General features: G+C 38.0%; 1 protein-coding gene across 4 annotated transcripts in view; it reads left to right on the top strand.

Annotated features, from left to right (window-relative positions):
• The first annotated feature begins 22,165 nt into the window (after nt 1-22,165).
• Nucleotides 22,166-27,436, top strand: part of LOC129267268 (dixin-like) — a 69,275-nt gene continuing 64,004 nt past the window's right edge. For all 4 annotated transcript variants that reach the window (XR_010294395.1, XR_010294396.1, XM_064103530.1 and 1 more), the window contains exon 1: nt 22,166-22,324. Coding sequence is in view for 2 of the 4 variants with exons in the window: in XM_064103530.1 (XP_063959600.1) it covers nt 22,241-22,324 (84 nt within the window). In the remaining 2 variants the exon portion in view is untranslated. The remainder of the gene's footprint in view (nt 22,325-27,436) is intronic.

The following is a 27,436-nucleotide window of genomic DNA, read 5'->3' on the forward strand; positions in this document are numbered from 1 at the left end:
ACCAGGCTCTTGTGATTATAAATTATAATCATGGTGAGTTTGGGGAGTGAAAAGGGTTGGATGAAATAGATTGGGGAGGGGTCGAGGCCGAGAGAAAAAAAGAATTAAGGGGCCAAAAGGAGATTGCAGGCCGGTAGAATGACAGAGGGGCAAATATTATTAGGGCAAGCTTTATTTGAGGAAGCTTGACCATAACAGGAGGGAATGAATAATAGAAGACAGTGGAAATTTAAATAGGGAGAGCTGATCTTTGAGATATATAAAAGCAAAAACAAAGAAAGAGAGAACAGGGAGATATAGAAGGAGGAGGAGAAGCCCTTGCAATTAAAATATATCAAACACACTTGTCTGGGGCGGCAGTGAGCACGGTGAGATGATGATTATTCCCCCCCCCCCTCCCTCTATCACCTATAGTCAGTAGCAGAGAAAGGGGGCTAATGGGACCAGCAGAAAATTGACTGATTGATCGATGAATTGAATTTGTTTAGCCAGATTGGCTAATAAAATCAATTTATTGACTGTATTGAATACAGTCACCAAAATAAAATACAGTAGCATTAAAATCAGTAATCTCGGACAGCTGGAAAGCTTATAGTAGGATCCCATTATGATAAAAGGTAAAAACTTAATATTTACACGATAAAAACAGGAATTACTATTAGAAATAAGAAAGATAAAGGGATGGTATATACAAAAGGAGGAGGAAGAGGAGCTGGATTGAGAGCCGAAAGGCTTCTCTAATCTTCCCTCCGTTTTCAACACAGAAACTACATTTTTTTAATTCTTAAAATTAATAAACTACTGTTAGAAAGATTTTTTAAAAAGTGCTTTAGATTGCATGGCCGAAAGTATAAAAACGAGACATTTCTCGCAAAGTGCCAATCAGCCCAGGTCATTACGAAATTATGTTTTGCTTTCTTGCAATGGTTATAGGGACTATCCGCCGAATCACGAGAGCCTGGTTTATCGCAGTTGTATGATTCAAAATTGTTGTAAATATTGCCATCATTTTTATTTTAACAAATCAGGAGCCGCCATGTCGTCTTCATGTCCCAGTTCGTGGAGGCAGCCGTGGAATTTACAAAGTTTACAGTCATTCTGTGATCTGTTTAACATACAGTGAGATATTCATGACATTGGGCAAACTTAACACGATATTTCCCAAGCCTTGACAATTCTTTCATTTTTAACTAGAGTATATACAGTCAATGTACACATTCTAAGATTGACTTTTTGTAATTCATGCACGTCGAAAGAAATAATAAAAGTCGAAAATGAGATCAATCATGTGTCAGGTATATTAGAGCATTTTTAGATATCGGTAAACTATTCATTTCACAGATTAAGTATAAACATTAAGCACTATAACACTGGACAGTGGTCATCGCAAGGGGAAAATGTACGTAGAATATACCACCCGAAACCAGCATGGCCAGTATGGGACTAGATAATCCCGTCCGACACAGTAGGGATCAGCCCCGTCTGCGCACGCTAAAATTTATCATTCTGCGGCTCGCGTGCCAAGAATGACTCGATTTTTTATCTTCATTACAAAACTCATCGTGAAAAAGATTATCTAACATGGATTAATACACTCCTAAAATGAATTGCTATGTATCATTTACACAACAATACGAGATGATAACCCTCCTTCGGGCGTAAAGTTGGTATAGTAGTTCGAATCTAACAATTTTCTGTTAGAAATATAACAAAAATTAACCTGATTTTGAAGGTCTGGCATTTCCTCATAAAGCCGAGAAACAGTAATCTATTAACGTTATCAGGTCGGGAAAATTCTGGTAAATGTAATAAGATATTTTTTAAAACAACAAAAAATTATGGGGATATTGAAAATAAGGATTTTGAAATGCTATATAAAATTTACGCTATATTTTCATAAATTTTGGCACTTTGCATCACTCATCAAAATGACTGATAATTCGTAATTTAACCGGCAATTGCCTTTAAATTCGGTATGAGTTTGTACACCGATAGTCAGTGTAAATGATAAACATTCATAGCCTTACTAAATTTGAATAATTCCATCAGTTTGTAGGATTTTAATATCGCAGACATTATGGAGATTGAGCCAAACGATGCTAACAGGCGTTGCTAACAGGGTTGCTAGGCCCGAAAATCCGATTAAGCTCCGCCCACTTTTTACACTGAGTTGGAGGGATGAACGTACGTGGGGGAGGGGGTTGCATGCATGATTCCACAGCCACAACGAAATGAATACAAGGGGAAACAATGAAATACGTCATTATTATTTGCTGAATATTATGTAAGAATCTATCGAATAATTAGAATTTCACTTCAAAAGGCCAATTGTTTTCTAGCTGGCTTTGCTCATTGACGACTTTCTTTTACAAATTCCCCCACATTTGCTATCATTTGTTATGCCCCCTCAGAATATTTGGCTTATTACACAACTGCCTTGAATTAATGTGTTGTGTAAAAAACTATGTACCCGGAATTTTTTAATAAAATAGCGGCCGTCTGTAACGTTTTAAATGGCGATAATATGAAGAGGTTCCGGGGGTGGAGCCTCCGGACCATACCCGCATACAAATGGCGTATTTTTTGCCCCCACATGTTCTACATCTAAGAACAAAAAAGAAAAGAAAAGGAAAAGTAATAGACGTGATGTAATTTTCTGAATATATCTGCCTAAAAGTTAGAGTCTTATAAAAAGGTGATTTTTTCCTCCCTTGCTTTCCTCGCTCGAGACTTTTATTAAGCAACTTTTTGCTACACGCGCCATACTGTGCTCCCTCTTTTCTTTTCCTTTTTTTTACTCATTACGCCCTGCCGCATAGCTTCGATCTAATGCTTGCGTACAATCATAACAAATCGTGTTCAGAGTAGCGTAACAGACCAAGAAAAAAAGAGAAAAAGAAAGAAAAGTATTAAATAAATAAGTGTAAAATATTTTATGACTATTTTGTCAAAATTTATCACGAAGTTGTATTTTTCTAATAAATTGTCAATTTTTGGCTCGATCGCAACTTTATGTTTTCTGCCCGATTCGCCATATTTGCCCCGCTCAAAATGTTAGCCCCATTACTCCATTCCCTGTTCATACCATGAAATGACCGGGAAATCTGTGGCTTTAACCCCCCCCCCCCCTTCCCCGGCCACCAACCACTGGACTAAAACTCAGCCACGACTAAAGTAATGCAAAAATTTTCGAATTCGATGACAAATATACGTTGTTGCTACCAAGCGGGGGCGCTATTACAATCTGTCCAGTGAGATACCATGGATCCTGGAGTTCTTAATATCTCTATGAATCTGTCCAAAGAAAGTTTTTGAACAAAAACAATATTGTGAAGTGCGTGAAAATAATTTCATCGCAGCAAATTCCCGAAGGAGATTTGTTTAGGCCTATGTATCTTCGGCCAACCTAGCTAATTTTGGCAATAGACCTACAGAGTGACTCTTGGACTAACCCCCTTCGAAATTTACGGTTGGTCATTATGATGTACGTTGTAAATTCTTCAATGAAAAGCAATAGCGTTTCATTGAAGATGCACTGCAAAAGGATGGGAGGGAGGATGTGGGGGGGGGGGGGGTTGAAAATAGAGATTATGAAAATCAGATATCTTTGTCGTGTAACTCTACATTCCTGTATATTTATTCATGTTATCCTATTGAGAAATATCGCCATTTTGCTAATATGAAAATATTCCATCGCCGCGCACATGGCCTATGTGAAATAAATTAAACAGGCCCTGTTTCATTAATTTCACATAGCCTAATAAAATTATCGATAAGTTGGGGGGGGGGGTGAGTTCCATGAAAATTGATCTGGTGACACTGATTGCTCTGCTGTAAATTCCACACACAGATGGAATGACCAACTTCAATCCTGGATTTAACATTATCCCAAACATAACACTCAGCCTTACATCAAACCCTATTGCCACCCTAGCCCTATATCTTAGAAGAAATAAAGTCTGGAGCAATTGTCGCCAGAGCAAATGTCATGTCATCATTTTGAAGAGCTCCATCCGTCCCGCGCCCACCTCCATGACTATTTTAGGGAATTACATTGTATTTTAAAATGTTACTTTTAAAAATCAAATGAAATATAGTTTATATCAATCAATCAATCAATCAATCAACCAACCGACCAACCAACCAACCAATCAATCAATCAATCAATCAGCACAAACCAGGACCAACCGACCAACCAGTCATGTACATGTTATCATATACTGTCATGTACTATGCAATTACAATAAATGATTATTTGATTTTTTTTTGGGTATCAAATTCCCTTACGATTGACGTCAAGGAAATTTATAAAATCATTTTTTTTTCCACAGACTTATCGTGGCATAGACTTTATTCGCATTTAGGGACACCAGTGTCTGTCGAATTAACAAAAAAATTGGGAAGTTTTTTTTTCTAAGATTAATGCAGATCGGGGAGCGTACTTTATGAAAGGATTTGTCAGATGTTTTATCCGAAAGTTTCTATGGTAACAGTGCCTCTCAGTCAATCATGATTAAAGAAAGTATTCAGACCTGAGAAAATGTCGATGAAACCCCGTGGATAAATGTTTTTAAGATTCAGGGGCGGTGATACTTGGGGCCGGGGGGGCACAGTGCCCCCACTTTTTAAAGCACTGAAATGTGCCCTTTTTAAGCAAGAAAATATCCCCTCACGATGTGCCCCTTTCACCTGAGAAGGACCCGTTTTATGTGTGAGCAAGTGCCCCATTGCCTTTTTTGTAAGTGCTCTCTCTTGAATCAGTGCCCCCTTTTTTCAAAGAAAAGGGGCCCTCACGAATGTGTCTTGTCATTGCCCCTTTCACCTATGGAGAACCTGTTTTATGTGTATATCATGTGCCCTTTCTCGTATAATTTTTTTTTCTTTTAGCGAAAATACCCCTTCTCGAAAGTGTTCTGTGCCACCTTCAACTGAGAAGGTCCCGTTAGTGCCCCCTTGTCATTTCTCGATTCAGTGCCCCTTTTACCCAATAAATGGGGCCCAACACGAACGTGATCTGTGCCCCTTTCACCCGAGAAGGATTTGTATGTGTCACCCGGTGAGCAAGTGCCCCATTGCCTTCTTGTAAGTACCCTTCCTCGAAACAGTGATCTTTTTACCCCGTAAAAAAGTGAAAAGTGCCCCGTAAAAACGTCTTCTGTGCCCCATTTACCCGAGAAGGGCCCATTTTATGGGTTAACGAGTGCCCCTTTGAAACAAGAAAACAATATTCTCATTAATTTTGTGTAATTATGTTACTGTAAATCTTGTAAGGATAATCCTATGTGATTTAGGCATCACGTGGTTGGGGTAGATAAGCAGAGGCGTACGGATAGGTGGGGGGGGGGGGGGGCGCATTTGCCCCGTCCCTCCCCAAAATTACCACGACCATGAAAACAAAGAGAAAAGGAAAGAGAGAAATGGGAAATATGATTTATTTTCGGAATATTACTTGTCAAAATTTATCATAAAATTGGATTTTCGTTATAAAATGTATTTTTTTACTCGCTTGCAACTTCTAATAAATTGACATGATACAACATAAATTAGATTAGATTTATTTATTTCCGTCCAACATTTTTTTTCAAAATATAATCAAAGTAACGATACATATTCAATATAATACAAACAGATCAATGAAATTTCGTAACAAATGTTGAATATAAATTAAACAAAACTACAATGTGTTGCAATAATTTTATCTATGAAAAGAACGGAGGGACTTGCCAAGAAAAGCAAAAGCTTGTAGAGAAGGCTAACCCCTGAACTTAGTTTCAATACTATCTAACCCCTTCAAAATTTTTGCCCATTACGCTACTGAAGTCATTTTTGTTTGTTCTAAGAAAGCGCCCTTTTCGAAAGAAAAGGTGCCCTAGTTTTATTCTTGTGCCCCCCCCCCCCGGCCCCCACTCAACTTCGCTCCGTCGCCCCTGATAAGACTCAATACTTGGGGAGCCGCATGAAAGGACTTGTCAGACGTTTTATCCGACATTTCCCATAGTAATATTGCATCTCAGCCAATCAAAAGAAGGAAAACTGCCAGATCTGACTACTTCGGACAAAAATGTTGATGAAATTACACTCCCCTGATCTGAAGAGAGAATAGACTACTATGACTATTATGGTCAACATCAACTATAATGCTAATTTCTCAAGATGGCGCTATACCTTCATCAAACGAAATCGCTACTGTTTACCGGTATAATGGCGCCTGTGTAATTGGAGGCGTCATGTTTCTAGGATCAATTATTGGGATTCATGATCTTGAAGCAACGGTGTAACTGCAAACTTGGTGAGTGTGAAGTGTATACTGTGTATGTGTGAACGTTGAATGTGATGAGTTGTTAGTTTAACAGTAAATTTAGAAATAATTTGATTAGAAACCAGCTTAAATAATTAATCGGTTGCATCGTAATTTTCGAGTGTTTGAGCGGAGCGCGGTCGGGCATTGCCGGCGAGCCGGGAGGGGAGGAAGTGGTGTGAAAGGTACCTCACTGCACTGGCTTAGGCTAGTGCCTGGCTGGCGCACGATACGTATGCTACAGTGTCTAACGACAAAAAACGAATCATACTCTTACTCTTAGACTTAGATTGGTTTTCGGGCTCAGCCGCCTGAAAATCTTAATCTTTTGAGTTGCAGTTCTTGATCCATGTGATTGGTGATGATGATATCACATGATGTCGTGAATCTGAATTAGACAAAGCCTCAAACATTGGACGGTTCCAAATATCGGATGAAAATAACTTCAACTCCCTCCCCAGGCACAGGCCACATTTACCCGCACTGGCAGGGAAATTTTGCATGCATGAGATAAATTTGTTTGAAATCATGATTCTAGTGTTAAAAAAGTGACACATAAAGACGCCCTTTTTACAGTAGTACAGTACCAACCTCTCATGACACGACGTAATAATATGTCGCGATTTTTGGTCTTGTATCCTTACGATCGTCTTGATATGTCAGGAAATGTTTCCTTTCAATTTAAATGCGCAGGTAAAGAAAGGTCGGCACACTTTCTAACACTGTTTTTCATGATTTCCGACTCGAGACCCCTAGTGACCAAAGATAAAAAATATCGACTGCAGAAATTTGATTTTATTGCCATGCTTTATTTTTCACGTTTAAACTCTATGAAAATTTTAGGTCACCGAAATACACAATTTGTACCATTTATTTTTGTTGCAATGTGGAAAATACTTTCCAATCAGTTAATTCGAAATTCTAGCAACCCAAAATAAATTTACACCAACTTGAGGACTGAGGAGTCATCACATTGTCGCCACGCTGGTTTCCATGTGACTCAAATCACCAGGTCCATTGGTTAGGCTGTTCCTGAGGCTGTTTAGTGTATACATATACATTAATGTCATTGATGAAATGTCTGGTAGGTATTTCTGTTTACTTGTACTGTTGATAGATGCCCGAGATATTTTAAAGCTTCAGGGCCTAGGCATCAATGCAAGTTCAAATTTTAGCCATCATCAATATCATCATGATGTACATCACTTCATTCACATCTACAATGTATGGGGGGGGGGGGTAGTCTGCTGGGAAAACCCTTCACTCGAGTTAAGGGTCTGAATGTGCAGCCTACTCATGCCTTGTGTACTGAAGGCTCTCAAGTTTTGTATGTGCTAGTCTTTGTGTGGAGGCACACTTGTTGATCAAAGTTCCAATCAGGGTCTGTGCCTGCAGACTAGGGGGGGGGGGTGACTAATATGAAATTCCATCCCCATCTTCAATGAAGCCTATTCTTCACAGTATCATCTCTTCAAAATTTTAAAATTGTAAGGTAGGTGTATCAACTTGTAATAACTTAAAATTAGAGGTAGGGTTTAGTGTGGAATTAAACAAATATTGATTTATGAAATATTTTGAATTAAATTATTTAATTAATAATTTTTTCTAGAAGTCTACTTCTACGTGTAGATCAAGGTTTTTTTTTTTTTTTTTTTTTTTTTTTTTTGGGGGGGGCATTTAGAGTACATTTATATGTCACAGTTTATATTATAATATGAGTCCCTCTTTAGGATGAATCGATATCTGCATCTGGGTAGTAGTACCTCAGTTCCACCCCCCTCTAAAAATGAATAGAAAAAAAGTTTGAATGGAGTGCAATTTTACTGCCATGACTGCCCTTGTTACTTCCAAAGTAATAAAAACATTTTTATCGATAATTATTTCCAAAGAAAATATAAAATTATTTTTCATTTTTTGGGTGTGAATATTATTTTTAAAAATGTTTCCTTTGATGACTCCCCCATATGCACATTGGCTTAAAGTTTGGTACCTTTCGAAATAATGACTTTTTGAAAGCTGGGAGTTCCCCGAGTTCAAAAACGATTTTACACTTTTTATGGTAATACCCCCTAACTTTGGAGTAAAATGCGACTGAATCGACCCTAAAATTCCACTAAATTTTGTCTTACAGAACAAAGCAATAGATCAAAAATAATCAGGGAAAAAAAATCAAATTTTTATATAAAGATGTCAAATATTCTTACATGTACCTTCATTTGAAGCTATCTTGCTTGTCGTACAATTCAAAACTCGTTACGAAATGACCCTGGAAGTGGAAGCTGTACAAGTGCTTCTGCGGAGAGGAAGGCAAAGCTCGAAACACTCGTTCACTGAAAAAGGCACTCGTAAAACCTCATTTATTTTTATATAAGATGACTTAATTTATTCAATAAACATCATGAAATGAGAGATAGTTCTATGTATTTTCTAAGGGTCAGTGACATAAAACAAACATAAAACGATATTTGACTCACATAACTTGAACAGAGGCATACATGTACATTGTGTGTTGTCAGAATAGACCCCCTGATTTTGCCGTTCGTTTGGCGTCGCTACTAAGGTGGTCTGTTATCCCGATGTTGTATCATATAACGACTGTCGCATGTTATCAGGATATGTACTTCCCATCCGTTATAACGACCGAGGCGATCTAATATTATCACAATGGTCATGTTAGTGAGCGACGGTCATGAAATATGAGATTGGTACTGTACTGTTTTGATAGTTGACTAGAGTAAAGTCCCGAAACATCGGACGGTTCCAAATATTGAACGAAAATGACTTCCACTCCCTCCCTTTAACTACAGGGACCCGCACTGGCAGGGGACTTGCATGCATAATATACATGAACACCTGCTATTGAACTGCGCACACACAGTAGAGCCAAGCTGCTGCTCAAAAAAAAATATTCCAGGGGTTAAATCCAGGGGTAAAATCCATGATTTTGACTAGCAGAGATTCTTGTGACCCTCGCTAATTATGGACTCCAAAAGATCGATTTCCAAAAAAATATCTCGTCAGGGGGAAGTGATTTCCGCCGGAAATATCGCTGCCGAGATTGCACATGTTCGATCTATCGCATAAAAATCTGCAATGGCCTCCGCAGGGGCTCCTTAGGCCGGGAAAATTGACACCCTTCTAAAATATTGCACGATCCCAAACAAAGAAATTGAGTAAAATTCACAGAGCAAAATGCTGACAATTTCACCAAAATCGGGCAACAAATAACAAAGTTATTGAATTAAAAATTATATCAATATTTTGTGAAAACAGTTATATGCACATCGTCATGAATATTCATTAGGTGGGCTGATGATGTCACATCCCCGCTTCCCTTTTTCTTATGTTTTTACATGAAATCATAAATGTTTCATTTTTTCATACATGTGTATAAAATGATGTGTCTCCATTATGATGAAATAAGTTGCGGCAAGAAATCAGTTGTCAGTCTAACTTTAAGTGGTAGAACATTTTTGAATAAACCTAATGTCATATAATAAAACCCAAAAAGCAAGTGGGGATATGACATCATCAGCCCACCTGATAAATATAAAGAACTGTTTCACCGGAATAATGCAAATCTTTAAAATTCACTTCGTTATTTGTTATCCGATTTTGATAATTTTGCTTTGTGAATTTTGCTTTGTGAATTTTACTCTATTTATTGACTCATGAGATACACATACATGTATAAATATCTTCAGCCAGGACCACCCCTTTAAGATCAGTCTAAGGAAATCACCAAATACATTTGTACAAGTTACAGTTATTCTGCAAATGTTATTGTTTTCCAATTCTTTACAGAACTATATTGTACTGAATCATGCTCATACAGGAACAATTTATATAGGCCACATGTGACATGTACATCCTGTGAATATTTTTCTTTCCTTGGACCTTTATTAGAATAACACTTCTTCATCAAAACATGTCTTTGACACTTGTCGTTCATGATGTAAAAAAGGCTATTTGGTGCACTTACATGTAGGTCTATATTTGTACACATACAATATAGTGAATGAATGTTACACCTAGTCTGCTGGGCAGACCCTTCACTCGAGTTAAGGGTCTGAATGTGCAGCCTACTCATGCCTTGTGTACTGAAGGCTCTCTCGCTCAGGCAAGTTTTGTATGTGCTAGTCTTTGCGTGGAGGCACACTTATTGATCAAAGTTCCAATCAGGGTCTGTGCCTGCAGACTAGGTTACACCTACGGTCTATACACATGTATGACCATGCAGCATTCATTCTGCAAAATCAAACAAATGAAAATTAAAGTCCTTTCTCAGTAGGATTTATTTTTTGCTGCATTTTATGTGAAGTTTTGCTTATTTTTTTCCATTAGACTTAAAATGTAAGTATCCAGAAAGTCTCCTATACATGTACAGTGTAAGATAGAGATAGCTAGAAATAAATAAAGAAAGAGAAAGAAAGGAAGAAGAAAGATCAAGAAAAAAGGAAGGAAGAAAGAAAGAAAGGAAAAAAGAAAGAAAGAAAGAAAGAAAGAAAGAAAGAAAGAAAGAAAGAAAGAAAGAAAGAAAGAAAGAAAGAAAGAAAGAAAGAAAGAAAGAAAGAAAGAAAGAAAGAAAGAAAGAAAGAAAGAAAGAAAGTGAGACAAAGTGAGACAAGAATGTGAGAAAAGGAAGGAAGGGAAAAAGGAATTAGAAAGAAAGAGGATGAGACAAGAAAGTGAGAAAAGGAAGGAAGAAAGGAATTTCAAAGAATGAAAGAAAGAAAGAAAGTGAGACAAGAAAGTGAGAAAAGGAATTAGAAAGAAAGAAAGAAAGAGGATGAGACAAGAAAGTGAGAAAAGGAAGAGAGGAAGAAAGAAAGGAATTTCAAAGAATGAATGAAAGAAAGAAAGATAGTGAGACAACAAAGTGAGACAAGGATGTGAGAAAAGGAAGGAAGGAAAAAGGAATTAGAAAGAAAGAAAGTGAGACAACAAAGTGAGAAAAGGAAGGAAGGAAAAAAGGACTTAGAAAGAAAGAGGATGAGACAAGAAAGTGAGAAAGGAAGGAAGAAAGGAATTAGAAAGAAAGAGGAAGAGACAAGAAAGTGAGATAAAGGAAGGAAGGAAGGAAGGAAGAAAGGAATTTCAAAGAATGAAAGAAAGAAAGAGAAAAAAGAAGGAAAGAAGAAGGATGAAAGAATGAAATTTCAGGATCAAAGGACCTATCTTGAGGGGAAATAACAGAGCTCTGAGTCTGCTATTAAAAGTTCAAAATTCATTTTCACAATTCATTTCATGAAAACATGACAAAGTACATGTACAGGCCTTGTCAGTTTGTACATATGTAAGATTAATTGGAATGGGTTTGATGTACATGTTTGTGTAAGTCACAATCCTTGAACTCGTCCCAAGGCTTAATTATCTCAGCTTCTTAATTTATCTAACCTGCTCAAAAGGAGAAGAAAGAAAAATAGGTCAAGTGTAGTGCAAACTGTGCAATAGAAAAATAGCCTATAGGACAAAGCAGAAAAGAGGACAGCAATAAAGCTATTTCTCAGGCTATTCTCCAGGAACTGTTGTTTGTTGTGGACAGGACTTTCTAGACCATGTAATGGGACAACAAAAGTGGTTCCTGTAATTGTTCCCCTTTCGCTGGAGTCCGTTAAGGACCTCTAAACCACTAGAGTAGCATGGGTCTCTATCTATTGATGGCAAACATTGCCCTGACAACAATAAACCAATTCTGATGGCTTTTTTTCTTTAGTCGGCTGGTGCACACCATGAGATCCACTTGAGCTCTTTCTGATATGAACATTACAGCCTGTATGTCAATGATCAAAGGTTCCAATAGTGGTATAACTCGTAAAACCAATACCCCTTTCATAAACCCAATTATGCGGCTAATAGCAGCATAATTTGGTCATAAAATCGGGAGGAGGACCAGAGTTATCCGCATTATTTTGATGCTGCAATTATCCGCATAATAGCGGCATCGGGACCAAATTTTGATTTTATGAACGCATTTCCAAATAATGCGGATAATTGCCATGGTGCGGTCACAAGGTCACCCTTTTCCAACACAACCGCATCGGAGGGGGCGTGTGCAGTTGTCATGACGATTATCCGCCTTTTTCAGGACAGGCGCTTGTAAAAATAATGCGGATTATTTTCGGAGTTTGTGAACGCAATTTTTATTGAATTATCCGCATTACTCTTAGGCGGCTAATTGGAGGATGGGTTTATGAAAGGGGTACAAAATTACATGCACTGGTATTACATAAATTTTCCTTAATCCTGGGAAATGGGTACCTACATGTACATGTATACGGCCAAGGGGGGGGGGTGGGCAGGGCGGGCCTTGGCCACACCAATTTACAGTTCCACACTACATTATACAAATAGCGAATAGGCATGAGTGCGATGGTGCGAGATTTCGCATGAGGTGAAAGAAAGATGCTCTATTCAACGAGGCGTTAGCCGAGTTGAATAGAGTGTTTCTTTCTTTCACCGAATGCGAAATCTCGCACCATTGCACGAATAAGAATATTCGCTATTTGTGTTGTACAACGCCTCGGAAATTAGCAAAAATATGTAAAAACAAAGAGTTTTTCCTGCAGTAATCTATGAAAAGGGAGCAAAAATATGGAAAGCGAAAAGCAAAATCCCACATAAAGCGAACACCTCGGGCAGCATTGCGCATTTAGCCAGCAGGCTATACGCGTATTGCACCTGCATTTTTACTGAGCGCAATGAATTGAATCGTATTGTGACGTCACCTCCTAAGCCGTGCAACGGTACATTTTGGACGGTACATTTTGGATGGTACGTCTTTTGTGCAACGGTACGAATGTTTGACATTCAGCCTCCCATTTGCTCGCGTACAACAAGCTAAGTAGGCGTTGTACAATATTCCATAGTGGGCTTGCACGGTATTATAGTTCGGTACTATCAGGCCTTGCTACATTGTAAAAGGCAGGGTTAGCCGGCTTTATATGCATTGTTGTTGCTAAGAACTGCAGTCTGAAACCAAATTGTGTTTATATTAAGTGGGGCTAATCATTAGCCAAAGTTGAAATTGCACATTTATTTATTTGTTTATTTCATTTTTCTTTTACAAGGGTAGCCCCTTCAGTTACTTAAACTGATTTACAAGAGAGCCCTGGGAATGATAATAGACATAAATCACGCCCTGTGCGGCAAAATCATAATTATTCACGAGCTGTGCGATAGTGCAGGGTTAAGACGTTAACCTCGGATAAGCGAACAGTAGGCCTATTAGTGGAGCGGTTATGTGACAAAAAATGGCCAAGATGCTCGGATCTGGCAGAAAGTGTGAAATTTGGCATACAGGGGTATTTTTGGGCGCTGATTTCAAAAATTGCCGGCCCCAAGCGATTTGACCATCGGGTCGGCCGCCATTTTGAAATCCAAGATGGCCGCCATGAACTATCATTAAATGTCAATTTCTTGAGTTTTACATGGCATGTGACACTGAAATTTGGTATGTTGGGGTATTTTTAGGCACTGATTTCAAATATTGCCGGCCCCCAGCAATTTGACCACTTGGTCAGCGGCTAAATGGCCGCCATTTTGAAATCCAAGATGGCCGCCATGAAAAATCATTAAATGTCATTTTCTTGAGTTTTACATGATATGTGAGACTGAAATTTGGCATATAAGCTTAATTTGGGGTGCTGATTTCGAATATTGCCGGCCTAAAGCGATTTAGCCATCGGGTCAGCCGCCATTTGAAATCTAAGATGGCCGCCATGAAAAATCATTGAACTCATTTTCTTGAATTTTACATAATATGTGCCACTGAAATTTGTAGTATATCGGTATCTGGGTGAGTTCATTAAAAAAATTGCTGGCTTCAAGCAATCTGACAATAAGCCAGTTCACGGTTAGCTCATGATCAACTTTTCTCAAATGACCTTTGTGATTTTTCATTAGGATAAGCACTATCATTTTCAAATGTAGATGTTGCGTAAGCTTACCGGTAGAGTATTCAAATTCTAAGAACAAAAGGCATTGTATAGACCAGGTGACTAGAATAGTACATCAGGGATAAAGTTTGGAAATCTGTTTTATTGTCTGCCTTTGGCACATTTGGCTATTGTTTAGGCTACTGTCAAATACCAGTGAATGTGAAAGCTCTATTTATTACTCTTCAGCTTGGATGTGATAAATATTTTGAAAGGAATACATGAATAATCATCAAATCACAAATGCCTATGTCAGTGAATTTGAAAGCCACCTTCATGGTTGTCTCCAATGACCTTTTTCTGCTCGTGCACAGTTTACAACCGTGAACAGGCTTATTGGTCGGCGGAAAAATGGCCATCATCTTGAATTCGAAGCTGGCTGCCATAGAAATATTGCAATTATTTCGTTGAGTTTTATATGATCTGCGGTATTGCATTTGACATATAGAAGTAGTGTGGGGAGCTTATTTCAAATATTGCTGGCCCTCAGCGGTCTGATCCCCTGATTCGGGCTTATACGGGCCAAAGATATTCATTCGAGCCAACCCATTTAATTCTCCATTTTTAATTTTGATATTGCTGATTGACAAAAATGAATGAATATGATTGATATTCTAACACTGATTCTAGGGAGGGTAACTTAACTGAACTTCCTTTTTTTTCAAATTGGGAAGATATATCACCACTTTGGAACTATTTCTATACTGGCGGGAGAAGTATTGCCATTTTACATTCTCAAGTGATGAATTTGATCCTGTCAGGTGTAGTCTTCATAAATGCCTTATTTTTAAAATTAGCTTGCCGAGGTACCCTTTTCTGGTCAGATATGGAATGTCAGACATATATCCTATCCACTCGACAGGTTGTAAACATTCAATTCTCGAATTTCATCCTTATTTTTTTTTAGAGCGCCTCTTTAACACACGAGTCTATGGGAAATGTTTTAGGCCCGAGATACCTCAGCTGCAAAATGGCAGCCATCTTGAAATCCAAGATGGCTGCCATAAAAAAATCATTAAAAAAATCAAGTATCATAATTATAACGTACACTGTAGGTATTATTTTGAAATTTGGCATCTTGGGGTATTGAAATTTCCCCCCAGTAATCTGTCCAATAGATATGCTGCAAAATGGCCACCATCTTGAAATGAGGATCGACTGTCATGAAAATTAATTAAAATTATTTTCTTGAGTTCTAAATAATTTGAGGCACTGCATTTTAGACATACAGGCAGGTTTTGGCCTGCTGGTTTTAGAATATTGCTGCCCCAGTGATTGATCCACCGTGTCAGCTGAAAATGACCGCCACTTTGAAATATAAGATGGCTACTACGAAATATCTTTCAAAAATGTTTTCCTGAATTCTGCATTACATGTGACACTGTAAATAGGTATTATGAAGCAAAAACTTGTATTGTATGTTAATTTCAAATATGGATAGATTATGAACATACAACACATACCCGGGGGGGGGGGGGGGGCCACTTCCATTGGCGAGTGGATACCATGCACGACCATGGGGTCTCGAAAAGCACCCTAAACACGTATTTTCCATATTCTGAAAATGCACCCCTTAACAAGTATTGGCGTGTGAAACATTACCCTTAACAAGTATTTGAAACAAAACGATACTCTTGGCAAATATTCCCTGAAATGAACCCCTAAACAAGTAGGCCTACAGCGATATTTTATTATGTCACGGGTCCGTCGGTCGTCGGTTTTACCTTTACACACCATTTGGTTAAGTACGGCCCCATCTTCCACACCTCGCGCAAATCGGACTCTAAACACGTAGTGTTAGGGCAAAAAGGACATCCTTTATAAAATATTCAATTTTGTTTTATCATCCCCGCAAATTTGACCCTAAACACGTAGCTTTCCTAGCGAAATAGATACCCTTTTTTCATTATTTTTGTGTTTTTGACACCCTTATCACGTTACGTACGTAACGTGCCCTATCTTGAAAAAGACATCCTTTTTACGTGTTTTTTTGGTCGCGCATGGTATCCACTCGTCAATGTAAGTGGCCCCCCCGGGAACACATAACACACTTTATCTGCCATTTTAAATTCCCATATGACCCATCATGACACAAAGGACATGATTACCTAGCTTTATTAGTTCTAAATATTGATTATTGTGGGGGGAAATAATTACAATATGATAGCACGAATCAAAATTCATGTATGGTATAACTGATGGTAATCCATTTATTATTGCTATCAATCATTTATATGCTAGACGGTTGATAGCGAATCTTACAGATCTCCAGGAATTACTTTGGAACGATTCAATTGATAACCATCGTGTGTTCGACAATCTGACAATGGGAGCATGTTCGCCTCACAATCAGGAGATCAAGCTCCGACAGCATCAGACCAAAATATGTTAAAAGAGGCGGAGCTGCTTCTACCCTGTTTGGCGGTCAACGAATTAAAGGGGAAGTTCACCCTGACAAAAAATTATTGAAACAATAACAGAATAAATAATGAAAAAAATATTGAAGGTTTGAGGAAATTCCATCAAATATTTAAAAAGCTATTGGAATTTCATTTGGTGTAATTGTGACCTCAGATGCAAGCAGTTCCCCCATGTTTCTTATAGTACAAAAATCAATGAAATGTAGCCTCCTAAAAAAAAATGAAAATGTTTTTTATTGAACCCTCAGTATATCAACAAACAAATGATTTCACACCCGCTCCAGTAAGAAAAAAAATTCATGGCGGTCATTTTGCCGAAACCGGTGGTTACATTGCTGGTGGCCGGCAAAAATCAATGCCACGTACTTCTGTTTGCCAAAGTTTGGTGTCGTATATAATGTGAAATCCAAGAAAATTATTTTGATATGGTTTTTCATGGCAGCCATCTTGCCGCTGAACTGATGGTCAGATCACTTATGGCTGGCAATATTTGAAATCAGCACCCAAAAATAGGTACGCTATTTGCCAAAGTTCAGAGCACATGTAAAATAAAAGAAAATTATTTTTAGTGATTCTCATGGCGGTCATCTTAGATTTCAAGATGGCGCGGCTGACCTGGTGGTAAGACTATTTGAAATCAGTGCCTCAAAATACCCCTACATGCCAAATTTTAGTGTCACATATCATGTAAAACTAAGAAAATGACATTTAATGATTTTTCATGGCGGCCATCTTGGATTTCAAAATGGCGGCCGACCCGATGGTCAAATCACTTGGGGCCGGCAATATTTGAATTCAGCACCCCGAATTAAGCCTATATGCCCAATTTCAGTGTCACATATGTAAAACTCAAGAAAATGAAATTTAATGATTTTTCATGGCGGCCATCTTGGATTTCAAAATGGCGGCCATTTAGCCGCCGACCAAATGGTCAAATTGCTGGGGGCTGGCAATATTTGAAATCAGTGCCTAAAAATACCCCAACATACCAAATTTCAGTGTCACACGTCATGTAAAACTCAAGAAAGTGACATTAATGATTTCTCATGGCGGCCATCTTGGATTTCAAAATGGCGGCCGACCCGATGGTCAAATCACTTGGGGCTGGCAATATTTGAAATCAGCACCCCAAATTATGCCTATATGCCAAATTTCAATACCGCAGTTCCTATAAAACTCGAGAAAATGATTGCAATAATATATCATGGCGGCCATCTTGGATTTCAAGATGGCGGCCATTTAGCCGCCGACCAAATGGTCAAATTGCTGGGGGCCGGCAATATTTGAAATAAGTGCCTCAAAATACCCCTATATGCCAAATTTCAGTGTCACATGACATGTAAAACTCAAGAAATTGACATTTAATGATTTTTCATGGCGGCCATCTTGGATTTCAAAATGGCGGCCGACCCGATGGTCAAATCGCTTGGGGCCGGCAATTTTTTAAATCAGCGCCCAAAAATACACCTGTAGGCCAAATTTCACACTTTCTGCCAGATTCGAGCATCTTTTTCACATATCTACTGGACTATATGGGTTAAGAAAGACAGTCCGAAAGTAAAAGAGATAGTGTGGGGGTAAGGAAATGCAGTGTGAAAGCATATTAGAGGCCATTCTGAGCCACTATTTTCTAAACTACTAAAATAGGCCTCGGAAAAACGCAAATCATAGTGATGTCATTTGCATTCTTTTCTACTGAAGTGAACTCTGAGTCTGAGGAGATGGAAGCATACATACACAGAATGGTATCTATTCCTGAGAGGTAGATTTTCATTATGAAACATGCTGAATAAATTTTGATTCTTAAAAACATGATCCATGATGGTAATTTGTTATTTAGAACTACATGTACTTGGTAACCATCATTTTATTGTGTGTTATAACGGTATGAACACATGTAGAGGGCCAAATTGCTGTTCTTTTAATACAGAATGACTGACTGGTATTTGAAACTTGAGAAAATAATCCAAGCTTTGGATCAGGTTTGAGCTCGTGCAGGACCAATATCTCTGGTCACTTGCAAGCTCAAATATCTACAAACACAAGCAGAATACTCCTGGTTTAGAATTTCAATGGGTTGATACCCTTGAACTAGAGCAAATCCACCGATTGGGATGTTAAATCTTGAAGCACGCAATGTGACCAAAGTCAAGGGGAATCTATGATGGGATTCTGTGATTGGTTCCTGGATTCAGGGCGATTTGTTGTGTGGGGAGGGGGTGGTTTGGGCCTGTTATTGAATTGTTGCCTTATATTTTCTGAGGCATTTCCAATCTGAGCGATAAAAGGGATGGCATTTTCATTCCATTCAACCTCCTATCATATGCCTTTAATTTAATGGACACCTTTATTTTCTGTGAGGAACAAAACACACAGAGTGGGTATTGAGGCAAATCAAAAGGGTATCCATGGCCTCTGATGGCCTTAGATCTTCCCTGATCCCCCCCCCCCCCCCCTAGAGCTGGAATTGATTGCTGCAAAGCTTGAGCTAGGATCTTGCTAGCAAAAACATGTACTGTACTTACATGTAGTGTCAACATGTAAGCCTACATGTACATGTAGATGTTGTCTTTGAAAGCTCTTGTTTATAGGCAGCATAAAGACATTTTATTATTATTTTAAAGGTCAAGTCCACCCCAGAAAAATGTTGATTTGAATAAATAGAGAAAAATCAAACTACCATAATGCTGAAAATTTCATCAAAATTGGATGTAAAATAAGAAAGTTATGGTATTTTAAAGTTTTGCTTTTTTTCACAAAACAGTGATATGCACAACTCAGTGACATGCAAATGAGTTTATATTCGATGATGTCCATAACTCACTATTTCTTTTGTTTTTTATTGTTTGAATTACACAATATTTCATTTTTTACAGATTAGACGATGAGGACAAATTTGACTGAACCATATATTAGGCAATATTAATTCCACATGTTTAGGGAGGAATTAATCATTGTTTCACTTGACAATGAGAACAAAATTAGAATATTTCATATATCATATGAAATACAAAAGAAATAGTGAGTGGATGACGTCATCAGTCTCCTCATTTGCATACTGACCAGGATGTGCATATAACTGTTTTGTGAAATTAAGCAAAACTTTAAAATGTCATAACTTTCTTATTTTACATCCGATTTTGCTGAAATTTTCAGAGTTATGCTTGTTTGATTTTTCTCCTTTTATTCAAACCCACTTTCTGTTGGGGTGGACTTGTCCTTTAACAATCTGTTTAATAGTGTTCTTAAAGCATACAAAGTTGCTAGAGCCAGCCACCAGCTACACAGAGTTGCAAGGGTGTGGTGGAGGTACACCGAGGGACACATTCAGAAGCTTTGTTGTAAAGGGTGATGAATTTTAAATTATGATAAGCTTGAAAAGTAATTACCTGCGTAGGGACAAATCATATACCCTACCATGTGGATTTTTCGTCAAGCGCTGCATCTGACAGAGTACATGTACTTCTTCATTTCCCCGTTCTGTTTATATTCAAGGTTGTCGCAATACCTGCTCACATTGTTCAGCTTACGAATAAGTGCTGAATGTGCCAGAATGCATGATGAATGAAAATTATTCTGTTCATGAACATTTTGATTTTTATGTTTGTGATGGACTGTATTCTGAGAGTACGGTATGATATATTTGCTCATTCGCGAGCCTGGTCTTAAATTTATATTTTGGTCGTGCTCATAGTGGTCAGGGTCCTATTTTTGTATATATACATGTACATGTATGTTTTATTGAAATCAACATAATTACATGTTCCAAGATTGGAATGATTACCGGGGTAAAAATAAGTACAAAACGCAAAAGATAATAAAGAAAAAATGGTAAGGCATAGAAAAAAGCAATGATTATCAGTGATTCTAAAAAAATAGGCAGTAAGAGAAACTGACATTGACTTTTTTCAGTTAAATTATTCAACACTATTCAAAGAGTGTACTTTAGGTCTGTACCTTTTGCATATCTATACATGTACATGTATGTCTGTAGGCCTACAAGTACACAAACACATTCTCACAGTATTTGAAAACATTCAGTTTTAAAAGAATGGAGAAAGAGTCTATGATATCTTTCGAGGCACAGGCGAATTCCATCCCCATGGACAATAGTCTGAACACAGGGAAAGGTGGGTTTTCAATCATGAAAAAGAAAAATCACGGAAAATTGATACACCAGCTGATATCAAAGCATAGTATTATTGGCCTACACTGTAGATTGTCATCCTTCTGCATAATATTTTGCGTTCCTGTTCTGTACAATGCATTTTCTGAAACAAGTTTACCATCAGCCAATCAGAGAGTTCAGGATTTCGGTAGCTTTTATCTCCTATTGTAAAATTGTTATCATAACAACTTTTATGAAACAGGGCCCAGATGTGATATGCATCACAAACAGACCCGCTCCAATGTAGATGTAGCTGTTTGGTGTACACCAATAAATGGTCTGTACTGACCGCACAGAAACGTTGTTAGCGCTATACAATGCACTATACACTGAGGCCCTGTTACAACCGGTAATTTGACAGCAATGCCTAATGTTACAATGCATTACTTAATACACATTGAAATTAATGTTTTGACTTCACAGTCCGAAAGATGTGACTGGGCTTCCTGTTAGGCTAACAATGTTTCTGCGCGGCCGGCACTGGTTTACAATTAACATTGATATTTGATATTTCTCTGAAAGCAATCTTCATTCTTTTTAACAAGCTTTATTAAACAATAGTTCGATTGAAAAACTGTCTTTTTCCTTCAATTCTCTTTTCTCAGCAATTCACAAATGGGTCTCTATACACTGGTCCCACAAGTACCACTTAGAAACCATTATTGAATTTGAACCCTTGTGCTTCTCAGTTTACAGGCAATTGGAGTATCAAGAGGCTGGAGATTTATGAAGCAGAAGAAACTTTCAGTCATGACATTGTTCTAGGGAGTCAATTGGAGGATAAATCTCTCTTAAATGTTTTGGCTTGGAGTGATCATGCTCAATTGCAAACTGGGTTCAATTGTCTTTTTAGTAGAATACAGTTGATACCTTCTCTTTTTTTCTGATTCCCTTGTGATTAATAGATCAAAAGCACCGCTTCTACACTCATACAAGCTTGCCAGAAGCTTAACAAAACTTTGTTGAACATTATTTTACATACTAAAATAATTGTGTATTTCATATTTTCCCTCCTGGTACAACTTCTCCATTATTAAAAGGAGAAAATGATCATCTTTTTTGGTACAAAATTTGTCTGATGTTGTGTGATGGTAGAAAAATCATTTGGTGTACAATAAAAATTTGTATATTTCTGCTTGAATTTTAACTTTTCCCCCAGAAACATGTTTTTCAATGATGATTTTTGATAGTTACATGTAAGAGTACAGTCAAGCAATTTGTTTGTTGTTACAAATTCTGAAGGTTTTCTTTTTCAAAATGCAAACTTAAATTCCTGTGAACAAAACTTCATTATTTTTTCATTGCTTTTGAAAATAATCTTTATTATATATCACACAGGGTGCTCTGTATTTGATGAAGGAGAACTGTTCCACTCCCTGCAACAACCGCAGTATCGGAGAGCAGAACACTTGTTACCATGACAACGAGGGCATCACCGGTGCAGCATCATCGAGGTCGAGGTGGTGGAAAGGAAGGATCTAACTCTTGGGAAGAATGGACAGTAAGTTTTCATTTTTCAAAGAAAATGAAGCTGATTTTCAGCGCTAGTTTTTGCCATTTATTGGAGGAAACCTTCATTATCTTACAAAATCAGAGGCTCACTTCAGCATTGGAGCTAAAACTATGGTAGCTTTGCCATTTTGGCAATTACCATGGTAACAGGGCTTAATAGTAGCCAATCACAATCAAGGCTTCTATGGCAGTTATGAAACATGCACCAGGGCTCCCGTTGCGTAAAAGTTACCATTATAACTTTGCCATCCAAGGTGACTTGTATGGAATCCTTGATTCTGATTGGTTGTTGATCATCGTTACCATGGTAGTTACCATTGGATGGCAAAGTTACCATAATAGTAACTTGTATGCAACGGGGCTTAGATTGGTTTTCAGTTTTGGGATGAACTTTACAGTGTAGTTGCGAAGTTGTTCCAAGTAGGTTGAGATCAACCTACTCTTTTCAACTCTTTTACATTTGTCATTGTTTTGTTAATTTTGTTTAATCCTGTCTTTGATTTTTAAAAATAACTTGTTTTATTTATTGTCTCTGGATATTGAATTATGGATTTTTTAATTTTATTTGAAGTCCCTTTTTTCACTTTTGTTCTCTAGGTTTCTTTATTTGACTGTCTACATATACATGTACTGTACAATATGTAGGCCCTAAATGTAGGTCCTTTAACTTTCCCTTCAGGTCTGTAGGCCTACATGTATATGAAGGCTTACACGTTATACCGTGGTTTTTTATCTGACTGCTAAGAAAGCACAAATGCCTGTGAGCAAGCAACTGGGGGACCAACGGCTTAAGGTTCCCTCCGAGGGACCTGGTAATGAGGATAAATGCCTTACCAAAGGGCACTAGCGCACCACTTGGGAATCGAACCCGGGTCACCAGAATCCAAAACCCCCGCTCTACCGACTGAGCTATCGCGCCTCCTAAATTTTGATGTTTGAGTTTTTAATTGTTTACATTTGTTTGTCTGTGTTAGATATAGTTCATAACTTGTTGATGAATTAAACCCTGAATTGATGAATTTAAACACCTGTATGTGCTCAGGAAAGACAGGGGATGGGGTGGATACCGCATAATTTTATTTTTGAGATTGCGTGCATGGAGTGTTCCCATATTCCCTTGCCTGGCTCAATAAATGGGATGAAAAATGAGGCCAATCTCTCATCACATGATCACAAGTGGTGAAACATGATGATGAAGAACACCTGTGCTAGAAACATTCAAGTATTTCAACTCTGGTCATGGATACACTGCCCCTCCCTGTACCCTCTCAACTATGTGTTCGAAGTGCATTTACATGATGTAGGCATAGTGTACATTCTACAAAAAATTCAACACACCTTTAATATTTACTTGTATCCAGCTTTTTTAATATCTTCGTGATTCAGGAAAGCCTATATTTTTACTTCTGGTATAAAACATTGATCTTAATTTTTAAGTCCATCTGGGGGCCGTTTCATAAAGCTGTTGGTAAGTTAAGAACGACTGGTGATCCTTTCTTGTTGTAAATGGTATATTGAATTGGCAATGGTTTAGCGCGTAATAAGGGTTCACCAGTCGTTCTTAAAGTCACTCTTAACTTACGAACAGCTTTATGAAACGGCCCCCAGGTTTAATTTTTAGGACATTGTATTGAAGCCTACATCCTACAAAAATAAAAAGTCATCTACATGTAATCCAGCATATTTGATTGTGTTCTAAACAGGCAAACAAAATATTTCGGGGGGGGGGGGGGGGGGGGGGCTCTTTTTCGAACCTAGTGGCTAAATCTGCAACATTGGAGAAACTTTTACATCGCAGTGAATGGGAATTTTCCTGGGCTCTTTTTTATTTTCCATGTCCTTTTTTTAGCATTTCATGGGTGACATCGCCCCCAGCCTCCATGTATATTTTCCCTGGTTCTAATCTAACCATAGTGTAGGCCTAGGCCTTTATTTTCATGACTGAGTGACACTCTTGAACTACCTGTAAACATGGTTGAAAATGTCTGTGAAAATTGCGTTTTTGTTTTAAAAATATGATTGAACTTTGCCTTTTATGAATGGGTACATGTACTTGTCCCTATATGTACACAGCTAGAGAAGAGACAAGTTTGTTCTGTAGGCACAGACCCTGATTGAAACTTTGATCAGCAAGTGGGTCGTGAAGCATTCAGGTCTATTCACAAGTTCCAGCCAGGGAATTTCAGACTGCATATATTCAGACCGCATTTCTTGAGCGAGTGAATGTTCGTACCGTACAGCAAACTACAGGACTGTAGACAGATTGGTTTATTATTTGCCAATTCGTCCAATTGCCAACTCGTCTACTATCATTTGGTCTACCATCAGTTCGTCCACTCACCACATGGTCTACTTTCATTTAGTCTCGGGGTCGGAATTACACGGGGGCGATGGGCGATTTTGCCCCCATGACAGCCCAAATCGCCCCTAAAAATTCTCAAAACCCAATGCTTTGGGGCGACTATTTATTTCAGAATTGCCCCAATAAAATACCATCGACAATGTAAATAATACTTCACATAATTACGTTCTCCGGCGGCGGAGCAAGCGCATCTTTTATATCGCCCTTGCCAGCTTTAAGTAACGGTCGATGCAATATCCGAACCTTCCGTAACACCGGAAGCTTCGCGATAGTAAATAAACGCGCAATGCAATATGGGATGCGGAGTACGCATAGTCTTTAGCACGGGGTTTCTAGAAATGTTGACGCACTTGCCGCATGGCTTATGTACATGTAAGCGTGCACGATTAGACTGCACAGCTGGTAACGAGACCACGTGCATCGTACGGTATATTATGTGTACTAGGCATATATGCACAGAATTGTATGCGATCAGCTGGTGATTGTGACAGCGCTGATTATCGACATCGTCGAGTCGGAGTGCGAGAAGGATAAGTTTCTAAAATCGAGTTCAACCTGGCTCTGCCAAAAGGCCAGAGCCAGAAGCCTCTCCAAATCGAGATACTGTTGAGAAGGATAAGCCAAAAAAGAAACAGTACTGTACAGAAACAATCGACAATAAAGTCTTGGGGCCTCGATTGGCTCGAATCTGAAGTGTGTGAAGCTGAAGGCGACTCTGGTGCACTAGCGTACCTACGGGCGGGGGGGGGGGGGGGGGGGGGGGGGAGTCACAACCCATGCACTTTTTTTTTTTTTTTTTGGCTTGTCAATTTTTTTTCTGGTACAAAATCCTATATTATTACGCCACTGCTCTGGTGGGATCACTGTTGTTTATTGTAAAGCCTGTAGGCACAGTAATTACAGTTAAAAATGTTCTGAGCTTTTAGGCATCACATTGAGTTTCGGAATGTCAAAAGGTAATTGCTGATATGCGATATGCGAGGGTATTAAAGGGATGGTCCGGGCTGAAAATATTTATATCTAAATACATAGGCCTGTATTCTGAAGTCAGGTTTAACATAGACCATGGTCTAACTCTGTGCTAAAATTATGGGAAGCCAAGAGTGTCAAAATTTTTATTAAGTTGTATGTTTCTTATGTTTGCTGTGCTCTTTCCTGATTCATCGAAGGTGAAGACAATCATCTATTCATACTTCCTAGACAATTATGAATGATTTAAGAGCCAAATGAGCTGAAAGATGATATCTCTACCATTAGTGATTTATGTAACAATTGGCTATCCATACTTAAACCACAACTTTAAACCTGAGTTTAAGTTAAACCCGATTTCAGAATACGAGCCATTTAGTAAAATTCACAGTGCAAAATGCTAAAAATTTCATCAAAATCGGAGAACAATTTACGAAGTTATTGAATTTTAATTTATCAATATTTTGTGAAAACAGTTATATGCACATCGTCATGAATGTTCATTTGGTGGGCTGATGATGCCACTTCCCCACTTTCCTTTTTCTTATAAATGTTATTACATGAAATCATAAATGTTTAATTTTTTTCATACATGTGTAAATGATGTGTCTCCATTATGATGAAATAAGTTGTGGCAATAAATAACTAATGCAATCAGTTGTCAATCCAATTGTTTTAGTTCTTGGTAGAAAAATGTTGAATAAACCTAATTTCATATAATAAAATACAAAAGAACAAGTGGGGATATGACATCATCAGCCCACCTAATGAATATTCATAAAGACGTGCCTAGAACTGTTTCACCGGAATAATGCAAATCTTTAGAATTCAATAACTTTGTTATTATCCGATTTTGATCGAAATTTCAGCAATTTGCTCTGTGAATTTTACCCTATTTCCAGCCTGGACCATCCCTAAAATGTTCACGAGCAGTGTTGATTATTCTGAGATCCATATGAAAAACCAAAAAAAACGAACACAGAATAAAAAATCATACTGTACATTTATTTAAATTCATTATTGAGATTTGATTCAATTTTATCATTTTTGGATTGATAATTATTTAATGGTGTTGTTTGATTTCAAGAATTCAAGGCTGAAACTCTTTCTCATCAACATACTTACATGTATGTACAGGAATTGTAGCACGTACTGTATAACAAGTTCGTCGTGAATTTGAAATAGGTCCAGATTAGCTTCTGTGGTACAACTTGTTTTAACAAGCACATTGTGAATATTTGCCTAGTGTGTGTGAAGCATTTTTTTTCTATTTGGTATTTTGTATTATCATACATCAGACAGGTATAGACCCAGCATTCATGTACATGTAGGCCCTACATGTACATGTACATATAGTTTGATGTATTCCAGCAATTGTAGAAACCAGAGAAATGTTCAAAACTGGATGCTCTCAATTACAGAGAAAGATAGCCATCTGCAGGACAGTAGGTCTCTTGTTGAAGAGGATGCATTTTGTGAACTTTGAACAGGGGAAACAAAGCACATTGCAGGTGATTAAATAAATGGATTTATAGTGTTTTCATTATGAGGAAAGCCAGGTTGGACTTTGATCAAATATGTTGCCATGGTAACCACTACAGTGTTTACGCTAGACTACATGTACCAGAGGAAGCTTCATGTCTTTATGAATAGTACACAGATCAAAGCTCGGTTCTGTGTGCATTTCAAGGAAAACTTGTCTGTTTTGAAATCCCGGATGTGATCATCTGAAAAGTAGTCCCAGTGACTGGACACATGTACATGTATGTC

Source organism: Lytechinus pictus, chromosome 8 (genome assembly GCF_037042905.1).
Source record: "Lytechinus pictus isolate F3 Inbred chromosome 8, Lp3.0, whole genome shotgun sequence".
Classification (NCBI taxonomy): Eukaryota; Metazoa; Echinodermata; class Echinoidea; order Temnopleuroida; family Toxopneustidae; genus Lytechinus; species Lytechinus pictus.